Raw genomic sequence first — 13,284 nt, forward strand, 5'->3', positions numbered from 1 at the left:
TGGTGCGTCTCCGCCGTCCTCGGATGAGGAAAAGGGACGGCTCGATCATAAGAGGGAGACCCTCGATTCAGCTCCGCCTTCTTCCGCTGAATGTTCATCCCAGGAATCTGATTCGTCTGGAGCAAGTCCTCTCCATTCTCCATTTACCGGCGCTTGTCTGAAGCTGCGTTTGGCTCGCCTGAAGATTGAAGCGGAGGAAAGGACTCTTGAAAGGACCCTCCGTCATGAAATAGAGCTAAAAAGAATGGACACTGAGGTTCGTCTTCAGGAAAGAGCTCTACAGATGAGGACTCTGGAAGCTGCCGCAACTTCAAAACAGACGGCTGACGACCGTTCTTCGCCTTTGTCTCCATCGCCACATGAACTGTCCCGAGACGCCATGTCTCCTCCGGCTGCCACCTCGGTACCGCCCGCTTTCGATGTCTCCAAGTGTGTTTCCCTTCTTCCGCCCTTCCGAGAGACTGAAGTGGATGGGTATTTCCAGGCTTTCGAGCAGATTGCGGTGACTCTCCGGTGGCCTTATGAGGTTTGGTCGTTGCTTTTACAGTGCAAGCTCTCAGGTAAGGCCCTTCAGGTAATTTTGGCTCTTAACGGACAGTTCTAATTATGAGTGTGTAAAAGCCGCCATGTTAAATGCTTATGAGCTCGTTCCTGAGGCTTATCGTCAGCGCTTTCATTCAGAAAAACCTTGGCCTAACCAGACTTATGTTGAATATGCTCATGAAAAATCAGTTCTTTTTGAAAAATGGTGTTCTGCTTCAGGGGTAGACTCCTTAGCTAACCTGAAAGAACTAATTATGGTGGAAGAGTTTAAAAGACACGTGCCTGAGAGGCTCATTTTGTATCTGAACGAACAGAAGGTCTCAACTCTCTCTGCTGCAGCCCTGTTAGCAGATGAGTTCGCGCTAACGCATCGGGCTTGGGAGTCAACAGCTGGCTCCGTTCGTTGGATGAGACCCTCTGTTGCTTCTCCTGAGCACAACGTGTCTCCTGAGTGTTTTTATTGTCATGAGAAAGGTCATTTCATTCGTTATTGCTTTCGTCTCCAGTGGAAAAACCGGAGAAGTGAAAATCCACCTCCGACAAAACCCATAGCTGCTTGTGCTAAGAGCTCACAAAGTGTGGATAACTGTGAAATCCCTCACTCGAGTTTTAAGCAGCTTTTTTCTGCTGGAGTGGTGTCTCTGTTGGGCAGCGATATTAACCAGGAAGTGGTAATTTTGAGAGATACCGGAGCTTCTCAGACCCTAATAAAACGGAGTGTTACCGTTCTCTGTCACCAGCCAGGCTGGCTACTCAGTGGTGTTGCGGGGTATTGAAATGGGTTCAGTTCTGGCAGAGGTGCATCATATTCACCTCACTTGTCCGTTGATTTCTGGTGACCTGAAAGTAGCCATTTTAGAGGAGTTACCGACCCAGGGCGTAGACATGATTTTGGGAAACGACGCTGCTGGTGGATTAGTTTTACCTCCTCCTGAGCTTATCTCTCCTCCTGAAATCTGTACCAACTCAGACTTACTACCTGCTTGTGTCCTAACCCATGCTCAGCTTAAGAAAAACTCGGAAATTTCCCTTGGTGATTCAGTGTTGTTCCCGCTGCTAGCTGATGACGTCACCCAACCAGGTCCGGCTGTAAAAACACCTGATCTGGCCTCCAGAGGCCCTCAACTCGATTTCCCCATCTCGTATAAGACTTTGGCTGATGCACAAAAAGCAGATGACTCTCTGAAACTCCTCTTTGCGTTGGTTGGTGTGGCTCCAATGTCCCCCGAGGGTCAGGCTTCTTATATGATTGAGGGTGACATTTTGTTTCGCTGCTGGACTCCAGCCTCGGCTAAAGGCTCTGAGTGGGCCCAAGTAAAACAGATTGTGGTCCCTGAGAATTTTAGGAATTATATTCTCTCTTTGGCTCATGAGTGCGAGTTTAGTTTAGTTTGGTCATTTAGGAATAAATAAGACATATCTGGCCATCTTGCGCCACTTCTTCTGGCCAGGTCTGAAACGCCACATCGCAGAGTTTTGTCGTAGCTGTGCTACTTGTCAGATTGTAGGAAAACCAAATCAAACAATACGACCAGTTACTTTATATCCAACCCCCGTGGTTTCGACCCCTTTTGACCACATCATCATAGACTGTGTAGGACCTCTTCCACCATCTAAGTCTGGCCGTAAATATCTACTGACCATTATGTGTTCTGCCACTCGTTTTCCAGAAGCTGTTCATTTGTCCTCCATCACCACAAAAAACGTGATAAGAGCACTAACAGGGTTTTTCTCTGTTTTCGGGTTGCCTACAGTCATCCAATCAGATCAGGGGACCAACTTCACCTCAGGTTGCCAAAACCCTAAACATTAAACACGTCACTTCCTCTAGTTACCATCCAGAAAGCCAGGGTGTCCTCGAGAGGTGGCATCAAACTCTGAAGACCATGCTTAAGAAACATTGTTTCTCCTCGGGTCGTTCATGGGAATAAGGACTTCCTTTTGTGTTATTTGCCGCTAGGGATGCTGTGCAGGATTCCACCGGTTTAACCCAAATCAGCTTGTGTTTGGTCATGCCCCTAGGGGCCCCTTGAAGACATTAAAAGAGAAGTTTCTCTGGCCTGTTCCTTCTGTTGTGGCTAGTCTTCCATCCTATGTAGGCTCCTTTCAGAAAAGACTCAAAGACGCTAATCTGTTAGCTCAGCAACACCTTAGAACGGCCAAGGCCTCGATGAAAGTTTGTTATGATCGAAAGTCTAGCTCCCGTGTTCTGCAGGTAGGAGACCAAGTGCTATTTCTGAATCCTACTGTTGGTTCCTCGTTGTCTCCTAAGTTTCAGGGTCCCTTCGAAGTGATGTCAAAACTGGATGAACGTAATTATGTGATAAAAACCTCTCTGATGCGTAGAAAGACCAAAGTGTGCCACATCAACAGGCTTAAGTTGTTTTGTAGTAGAGACACAAACCCATCTCCGTCTGGTGTTGTAGCCGCCGCTGTTGTTTCGCAACCACCTGATCTAGAAATGCCCTCTCCTGCTACTGCTATGAGTCCTCCTGTTACTCCTCGTCTGAGCAATTCTGAAACCCTTAAGAACTTTTCTAACTGCTTAGAACATCTCTCTCCAGCACGGCAGGTAGAATTACAAGAATTGATCCACTCATTTCCTGAGTTGCTTGCAGATACTCCTTCCCAGACCCATCTCATCACCCACGACATCACCCTTTCTGACCCTTTGCCTGTACGGATGCACCGCTACCGCGCCAGTCCTCATAAGCGTGAGTTAATGAAGCAGGAAGTAAATTACTTACTCATGAACGGCCTAGCAAAACCAAGCACCAGCTCATGGAGTCTGCCCTGCTTGTTAGAGAATAAACCTGATGGCACTTATAGATTTGTCACAGATTATCGTAAACTAAACACTGCCACTGTTCCTGATTCGTTCCCTTTACCTCGGATTGACGACTGTGTCGATAGTGTGGGGGCAGCGACTTTTGTTTCTAGACTGGACCTTTTAAAAGGGTACTGGCAAGTATTGTTTTTAGGTTCTTTGTACATATTCGGTTCATTTTGTAATAAAATCCTTTGTTTTTAAGCAACACAGCACCCTGATTATTATTTCACCCACACACTAATTTTATTACTCCCCTCCTCATCTCTCCTAGAGAGCCGGGGACGTAATACTCCTCTTGTTTTGAACTTTTCTTGCACTCCTGATGTATGCTTCTGTTTGGATGCTATCTCCCCTCCTCAGCCATGGACCTGTCGGCATATTTAACCACTAATTGGTCCAATGCTACGTGCGGAAATGTGCACTTGTTGGATAACTTGTCTTTTTTTTCTCTCTTGCCTGCTGATGGTAGCAGTTTGTGCGTGACACGCTTCACAGCAGTGAAGTGCGTCCATAGCGCATTTGGAGAGAATACATCCTCTTGTGCAAAAAGAAGCTCCTCTTGGAGCACGACTTCTATTATTAGAGAGGCTGCACTGGTAAGGACTGTGGACGGCTGGTGTTTACTAGAAAACAGAGATGTCTCGGAGATTTCAACTAATAAATGAGCGGAAAAACTACCGGTACTCTTCGTAGTTGTGGTATGCTGAGAGTTAAAAAGGAGAAGTGCCGGTACTGCATATTGGTGTGTACCGGCCCACTTAAAGTGCTGTTCGTAGTCCTTATTAATATTTCACACCTGCCCCAGATTACCCTGTTTTATTTAAGCACTGTCTGTTCACGTCAGTCGTCAGATCCTCGTTGTGTATTGTTGTCTACCTGTTCCCATGTGCTTCAGTAAACAAAATAAGTTCCATTTTTCTGCCATCCTGCCTGCTCGGTGATCTACGTTTGGGTCCTCATCTCAAACTTTCAATCATGACTCAAGTTTGAAGCTTATATCAGAAGGGTGTCCAAAACCATATAGACCAACCTCAACTGCTTTGTGTTTACCTGAAACGCTTGCCCTGGCATTCCTGCATGCAGTATTCTGTTGTTCCCTCTAGAGCCAATTGTTTCAATCTGTTTTAAAACATGCCTTGAAACCTTTAGAATGAAAACCAATGAAGAGGCACAGCTGATAGTCCTGAAGGCTAAATCAATTAGTGGAAGGCCTAGTAAGAGAAGCTGAAGCCTAACTAAATCATTTGACCAAATAAAATAAGGTAGCTAGTTGGACTGAAGGGTTTAAGGCTTGCTACATCACCTGAAAGCTAACATCACTGGCTAGATGCTAGCTAAATTAGTAAACGCACTCAGTTAAGCAGACACACACACCGATATAACTGTTAGAATCATTCTCAAATGCCTAACTAGCACCTCCTACCATTCCACAATTTTCCCAAGTTTCACACCTTTTTGCATCCATCCCACTTCATACTCAACACAAGCAGACAAAGGGTAAGCTAGTGAAGGAAGCTGCCTGTCCTATGGGAGGAGACATAACACAGACACAGACATAAAATGTTTAAGTTTAAGGTTTTCCTTTGTTCACTGTCACATTCCTTATTTCATCTGAAGCTTGTTTGGTTGTAGTGAGCACATGTGACTCGAAAGTGTGAAAGTACTCTGAAATAAGGTAACTTACTGTCCTCTCCGGAGTATCCAATATGAGGTGTTGGTTCTGGCCCTGGTCCATCTCTGTTCACAGCTTGAACTTTAATTTGAAATTGTGTATATGCTCCTGTATTGTTTATTGCAAACGGTGGAGAAATTGCAATGACAGAGTTCCAGTTTGAAGAGATCCCCTGAGCCTTTCGCCAGTAAACTTTGTACCGGAAGTCTTGGCTGTTATGGAAGCGTTTTTCCATTTCCTAAAGAGACATGTAAATAATAGGTATAGTTTAAATTGGATGGTGTAAGACAGCATGTGCAGCCAGATGAACACCAAACAAAGTACTCACAACCCATGTGATGAGAAGGGTCCCTGGGTCTGTCGAGTTGCTCTGTACACCAACAGGATTTTGATCAGGAACTGTTGGGTGATAAAAAGAGGAGTGACACTTAAAAACTGAAAAGCAACTATGCAGGAAACGAAGGCAAATGTTGTGCACTGAAAGTACTGAAGATACCAGATTAAAAGAGATAAAGTCTTAGTTTACCCGTGCTGCATTTATAATTAGGCCCGAGCAGCGAAGCGCTGCGAAGGCCTATTGTATCTGCTCCGTTTCTTTTTAGGCCCGAGCAGTGAAGCTGCGAAGGCCTATTGTATCTGCTCCGTTTATTATTATTTATTAGGCCCGAGCAGTGAAGCTGCGAAGGCCTATTGTATCTGCTCCGTTTATTATTAGGCCCGAGCAGCGAAGCGCTGCGAAGGCCTATTGTATCTGCTCCGTTTATTATTATTTAGGCCCGAGCAGTGAAGCTGCGAAGGCCTATTGTATCTGCTCCGTTTATTCTTTCTTTCTTTCTTTCTTTCTTTCTTTTTTCTTCCGCGTCTTTGAATGGCCTTTAGGGGGTCTTGGCATATTCAAAAAGTCACCAAATTCTGGCTCAATATAGAAAGTGCGTGAAATTTACGTATTTCACTGGCGATGTGAAAGTTCGTAAAAAAGTGGCTGGACAGCGCCCCCTAGAAAGTGAAAAATACCCCTCTCCATAAAGCTTAGTTTATCGTACGGTTATGAAATTTGGTATACTTGTAGTACTCCACAGTCCGCACAGAAAAGTCTCTTGCAACCATGGTCAATATCAAACAGGAAGTCGGCCATTTTGGGTTGAAATGGCGAATTTTAGCCATTTTGGCCATTTCTAGGGTCTATATTTGGTTGAACAGTTTGGTCATTTTTCGCACGATCGTCTCAAAAATAGTGTGCAATCGAACAGAAGCGATGGACGATTCAAATGAGAAAATAAAATTGACTTTTCGTAAATACTGAAGGGGCGGGGCCAGGCCTCAAAGTTCGAGCACTCGCCAAAAAAATTCAAATTGCTATAATTTCATAAATGAAAGAATTACAGTTAAAGTAACTTTCTGTGGACAATCGTCATCGCCCCCCGAAGACAAATGAATGGTCGATTGATGATGTCACATAAGCCCCGCCCCCTCAGGACTTAAAAGGTCAAGTTTTACTGGGAAATTTTCTAAAATTCGCCCTTTCAAATAATCATCCCAAATTTGTACCAGTTAACTGAAGACAAGTTGGGGTTGCTTGGCGTCACTTTATGGGAGTTTTCTGCAGAAGGCGGGGCTGTGGCGGCACGGCGAAGTCAGGCGTACCACTTAGGCCTTACGTTTGCCTCCCATTTCGTCATTTCTAAAGATATCGCCACGAAACTTCTTGGGAGTGATCCTAGTCCTGCCCCCCAAAAAATGTGATGTGAAAATCCGGTGGGCGTGGCCTATTTTCTGAAATAGCGCCCCCTAGGAGCATTAAAACTGTCAGCCCCAAGCCATGCTTTGACTGAGGATTACGAAATTTGGTACACTAATGTGGTGTCTCAGGACCTACAAAAAAGTCTCTTGGAGCCAAGAACCAAGTCGCACAGGAAGTCGGCCATTTTGGTCCAAGTACTCGATTTAGTGGTTTTCGCACACGTTGTTTGGAGAGTGTTGCACCATCGCCCTTTTCACCAATCACCTTCAAACTTCTGCTATAGACTCTTAAGACAAAGGGGAAAAAATTCAACCTACGGATTTTAAATAAGTATAAAGGTGTGGGCGTGGCTAAGCCTCAAACTTTGACCTGTCGCCACGCCACTCTTTTTTTTCACCGCTCCCTATTGGACTCCTTTTAACCAATCACCACCATTCACTGGCAAATAGCAGCAGACAAGTTGAGGTCACTTGGTCTATAGTACTGGCAGGTTTCGAATAAAGGCGGGGCTTTGGGATCATGGCGAAATTCACCATCACGCCATGGAAATACGTTTGTGTCTCATTTCTTCAATCATTGTGACATCACCACACAATTTCTGATGAGTGATCTTACTCTGACCCCTAATAGAATTGGACAGCTGAAGTTTGTGGGCGTGGCCTATTTTCTGAAATAGCGCCCCCTAGGACCATTAAAACTATCAGCCCCAAGCCATGCTTTGACTGAGGATCACGAAATTTGGCACACTAATGTAGTGTCTCAGGACCTACAAAAAAGTCTCTTGGAGCCAAGTACAATGTCGCACAGGAGGTCGGCCATTTTGGTCCAAGTACTCGATTTAGTGGTTTTTGCACACGTTATTAGGAGAATGATGTCTCGTCGTCCTTTCCACCGATCACCTTCAAACTCCTTCTATATACTCTTAAGACATAGAGGAAAAAATTCAACCGTCGGATTTTAAATAAGTATAAAGGTGTGGGCGTGGCTAAGCCTCAAACTTTGACCAGTCGCCATTACGTTACATGACTTAATAACTCCCATGTGCATGATCAGATCAATGTCAAACTTTGTCTGTGTGATCACTGACCACATGTGAAGACAGTGACAATGTGGACAGCTGACATCACCTAAGCCCCGCCCCCTGACTACAGGAAGTCTACTGTTTTATGGTGAAATGCCCATATTTGTCCCCTCTAATTAAGTCAGCATGACACTAAGGTCATGCACTGTCTTCATGATGTTGTAATGACCATTCAGATCTGATAGCTTTTCAGAAAGGGAGGGGCTTTGATGCCATGGCGATTTCTGGCGTGACGCTGTGACCTTACGTTTGACTGTAACTTCCACAAACAGCCTCCGATTTGCCCGAGACTGAACATCACATCACCAGTGTGGTAAAGATAGAGTATCTCCTAGTGGTGAGACGTGTAATGGTGGGCTCAGAGGGGATGCTGAGTCAGGGTGAGGTGTGGACGAGGAGGCCGTTCACGGTTTCTGGTGTCGGGGTGGTTGACTTTCTGTTCTGCCAGACGTGCCCTGGTGCCCCCGGCTGCCGGCCAGGACGGAGAAGCGCGGAGCTGGGTTTGGAGAGCGTAGGGGATGGAGCGGAGGGGGTGCGGAAGGAGGGCGAGCAGCTTCGCTGCGAGGGCCGAACGACGCTGCTTACAGCTTTAATTAGGCCCGAGCAGCGAAGCGCTGCGAAGGCCTATTGTATCTGCTCCGTTTCTTTTTTTTCTTTCTTTCTTTTTTTTTCTTTTTTTTTCTTCCGCGTCTTTGGACGGCCTTTAGGGGGTCTTAGCATATCCAAAAACTCACCAAATTCTGGCCCAATATAGAAAGTGCGTGAAATTTACGTATTTCACTGGCAATGTGAAAGTTGGTATAAAAGTGTTTCAACAGCGCCCCCTGGAAAATTAAAAATACCCCTCCGCATTGACCTTTTTTCATAGTAGAGTGATAAAATTTGGTACACCTGTAGAATTCAACAATACGCACAGAAAAGCCTCTTGCACCCATGGTCAATATCAAACAGGAAGTCGGCCATTTTGGACTAAAGTGGCCATTTTTACCCCATTTTGGCCATTTCTAGGCTCTATATTTGGTTAAACAGTTTGGTCATTTTTCGCACGATTGTCTCAAAAATAATGTGCGATCGAACAGAAGCGATGGACGAATCAAATGAGAAAATAAAACTGACTTTTCGTAAATACTGAAGAGGCGGGGCCAGGCCTCAAAGTTCGAGCACTCGCCAAAAAAATTCAAATTGCTATAATTTCATAAATGAAAGAATTACAGTTAAAGTAATTTTCTATGGACAATCGTCATCGCCCCCCGAAGACAAATGAATGGTTGATTGATGATGTCACATAAGCCCCGCCCCCTCACGCCTTAAAAGGTCAAGTTTTACTGGGAAATTGTCCAAAATTCGCCCTTTCAACTAATCACCCCATATTTCTAGCAGGAAACTGAAGACAAGTTGGGGTTGCTTGGCGTCACTTTATGGGAGTTTTCTCCAGAAGGCGGGGCTGTGGCGGCGCGGCGAAGTCAGGCGTACCGACGTGGCCTTACGTTTGCCTACCATTTCGTCATTTCTAGAGATATCGCCACAAAACCTCTTGTGAGTGATCCTAGTCCAGCCTCCAAAAAAATTTGATGTGAACATCCGGTGGGCGTGGCCTATTTTCTGAAATAGCGCCCCCTAGGACCATTAAAACTGTCAGCCCCAAGCCATGCTTTGACTGAGGATTTCGAAATTGGGTACACTAATGTGGTGTCTCAGGACCTACAAAAAAGTCTCTTGGAGCCAAGTGCAAAGTCGCACAGGAAGTCAGCCATTTTGGTCAAAGTACTCGATTTAGTGGTATTCGCACACGTTGTTTGGAGAGTGTTGCACCATCACCCTTTTCACCAATCGCCTTCAAACTTCTGCTATAGACTCTTAAGACATAAAGGAAAAAATTCAACCGTCGGATTTTATATAAGTTTAAAGGTGTGGGCGTGGCTAAGCCTCAAACTTTGACCTGTCGCCACGCCACTCTTTTTTTCACAGCTCCCTATTGGACTCCTTTTAACCAATCACCAGCAATCACTGGCAAATGGCAGCAGACAAGTTGAGGTCACTTGATCTATAGTACTGGCAGGTTTTGAATAAAGGCGGGGCTTTGGGAGCATGGCGAAATTCGCCATCACGCCATGAAAATATGTTTGTCTCTCATTTCTTCAATCATTGTGACATCACAACAAAATGTCTGATGAGTGATCCTAGTCTGACCCCCAATAGAAATGGACAGCTGAAGTTTGTGGGCGTGGCCTATTTTCTTAAATAGCGCCCCCTAGGACCATTAAAACTGTCAGCCCCAAGCCATGCTTTGACTGAGGATTACGAAATTTGATACACTAATGTGGGGTCTCAGGACCTACAAAAAAGTCTCTTGGAGCCAAGTACAAAGTCGCACAGGAAGTCGGCCATTTTGGTCCAAGTACTCGATTTAGTGGTTTTCGCACACGTTGTTTGGAGAGTGTTGCACCATCGCCCTTTTCACCAATCGCCTTCAAACTTCTGCTATATACTCTTAAGACAAAGGGAGAAAAATTCAACCATCGGATTTTATATAAGTATAAAAGTGTGGGCGTGGCTAAGCCTCAAACTTTGACCTTTCGCCATTACATCACTTGACTTAACTCCCATGTGCATGATCAGATCTATATCAAACTGTGTCTGTGTGATCATTGACCACATCTCAAGACAGTGACAATGTGGACAGCTGACATCACCTAAGCCCCGCCCCCTGACTACAGGAAGTCTATTTTTTATGGTGAAATGCCCATATTTGTCCCCTCTAATTTAGTCAACATGACACTAAGGTCATGCACTGTCTTCATGATATTGTAATGACCATTCAGATCTGCTAGCTTTTCAGAAAGGGAGGGGCTTTGATGCCATGGCGATTTCTTACTCTGACCCCTAATAGACATGGACAGCTGAAGTTTGTGGGCGTGGCCTATTTTCTGAAATAGCGCCCCCCTAGGACCATTAAAACAATCAGCCCCAAGCCATGCTTTGAGTGAGGATCACGAAATTTGGCACACTAATGTAGTGTCTCAGGACCTACAAAAAAGTCTCTTGGAGCCAAGTACAATGTCGCACAGGAGGTCGGCCATTTTTGTCCAAGTACTCGATTTAGTGGTTTTCGCACACGTTATTAGGAGAATGATGTCTCGTTGTCCTTTCCACCGATCACCTTCAAACTCCTGCTATATACTCTTAAGACATAGAGGAAAAAATTCAACCGTCGGATTTTAAATAAGTATAAAGGTGTGGGCGTGGCTAAGCCTCAAACTTTGACCAGTCGCCATTATGTTACTTGACTTAATAACTCCCATGTGCATGATCAGATCAATTTCAAATTTTGTCTGTGTGATCACTGACCCCATCTGAAGACAGTGACAATGTGGACAGCTTACATCACCTAAGCCCGCCCCCTGACTACAGGAAGTCTACTGTTTTATGGTGAAATGTCCATTTTTGTCCCCTCTAATTTAGTCAAGATGACACTAAGGTCATGCACTGTCTTCATGATGTTGTAATGACCATTCAGATCTGATAGCTTTTCAGAAAGGGGGGGCTTTTATGCCATGGCGATTTCTGGCGTGACGCTGTGACCTTACGTTTGACTGTAACTTCCACAAACAGCCTTCGATATGCCCGAGACTGAACATCACATCACCAGTGTAGTAAAGATAGAGTATCTCCTAGTGGTGAGACGTGTAATGGTGGTCTCAGAGGGGATGCTGAGTCAGGGTGAGGTGTGGACGCGGAGGCCGTTCACGGTTTCTGGTGTCGGGGTGGTTGACTTTCTGTTCTGCGAGACGTGCCCTGGTGCCCCCGGCTGCCGGCCAGGATGGAGAAGCGCGGAGCTGGGTTTGGAGAGCGTCGCGGATGGAGCGGAGGGGTTGCGGAAGGAGGGCGAGCAGCTTCGCTGCGAGGGCCGAACGACGCTGCTTGCAGCTTTAATTTTTTTTTTCTTTCTTTTTTTTTCTTTTTTCTTTTTTTTTCTTCCGCGTCTTTGGACGGCCTTTAGGGGGTCTTAGCATATCCAAAAACTCACCAAATTCTGGCCCAATATAGAAAGTGCGTGAAATTTACGTATTTCACTGGCAACGTGAAAGTTGTTATAAAAATGTTTCAACAGCGCCCCCTGGAAAATAAAAAATACCCCTCCGCATTGACCTTTTTTCATAGTAGAGTGATGAAATTTGGTACACTTGTAGAACTCAACAATACGCACAGAAAAGCCTCTGGCACCCATGGTCAATATCAAACAGGAAGTCTGCCATTTTGGACTAAAGTGGCCATTTTTAACCCGTTTTGGCCATTTCTAGGCTCTATATTTGGTTGAACAGTTTGGTCATTTTTCGCACGATTGTCTCAAAAATAGTGTGCCATCGAACAGAAGCGTTGGACGAATCAAATGAGACAATAAAATTGACTTTTCGTAAATACTGAAGGGGCGGGGCCAGGCCTCAAAGTTCGAGCACTCGCCAAAAAAATTCAAATTGCTATAATTTCATAAATGAAAGAATTACAGTTAAAGTAATTTTCTATGGACAATCGTCATCGCCCCCCGAAGACAAATGAATGGTTGATTGATGATGTCAGATAAGCCCCGCCCCCTCAGGCCTTAAAAGGTCAAGTTTTACTGGGAAATTTTCCAAAATTCGCCCTTTCAACTAATCACCCTATATTTGTAGCAGGTAACTGAAGACAAGTTGGGGTTGCTTGGCGTCACTTTATGGGAGTTTTCTCCAGAAGGCGGGGCTGTGGCGGCGCGGCGAAGTGAGGCGTACCGACGTGGCCTTACGTTTGCCTCCCATTTCGTCATTTCTAGAGATATCACCACAAAACCTCTTGTGAGTGATCCTAGTCCGGCCCCCCAAAAAATTTGATGTGAACATCCGGTGGACGTGGCCTATTTTCTGAAATAGCGCCCCCTAGGACCATTAAAACTGTCAGCCCCAAGCCAAGCTTTGACTGAGGATTTCGAAATTTGGTACACTAATGTGGTGTCTCAGGGCCTACAAAAAAGTCTCTTGGAGCCAAGTGCAAAGTTGCACAGGAAGTCAGCCATTTTGGTCCAAGTACGCGATTTACTGGTTTTCGCACACGTTGTTTGGAGAGTGATGCTCCATCGCCCTTTTCACCAATCGCCTTCAAACTTCTGCTATATACTCTTAAGACATAAAGGAAAAAATTCAACCGTCGGATTTTAAATAAGTATAAAGGTGTGGGCGTGGCTAAGCCTCAAACTTTGACCTGTCGCCACGCCACTCTTTTTTTCACAGCTCCCTATTGGACTCCTTTTAACCAATCACCAGCAATCACTGGCAAATAGCAGCAGACAAGTTGAGGTCACTTGGTTTATAGTACTGGCAGGTTTCGAATAAAGGCGGGGCTTTGGGAGCATGGCGAAATTCACCATCACGCCATGGAAATACGTT

General features: G+C 45.2%; 1 protein-coding gene across 7 annotated transcripts in view; it reads right to left on the reverse strand.

Annotated features, from left to right (window-relative positions):
- Positions 1-13,284, reverse strand: part of LOC107390570 (neural cell adhesion molecule L1.1) — a 350,852-nt gene that overhangs the window by 111,379 nt on the left and 226,189 nt on the right. For all 7 annotated transcript variants that reach the window (XM_070555506.1, XM_070555509.1, XM_070555505.1 and 4 more), the window contains 2 exons: positions 5,374-5,444; positions 5,058-5,283 (listed from right to left, as the gene is read on the reverse strand). In XM_070555506.1, coding sequence (XP_070411607.1) covers positions 5,058-5,283; positions 5,374-5,444 — 297 coding nt within the window. The remainder of the gene's footprint in view (positions 1-5,057; positions 5,284-5,373; positions 5,445-13,284) is intronic.

This window comes from Nothobranchius furzeri, chromosome 10, assembly GCF_043380555.1.
Source record: "Nothobranchius furzeri strain GRZ-AD chromosome 10, NfurGRZ-RIMD1, whole genome shotgun sequence".
Lineage (NCBI taxonomy): Eukaryota > Metazoa > Chordata > Actinopteri > Cyprinodontiformes > Nothobranchiidae > Nothobranchius > Nothobranchius furzeri.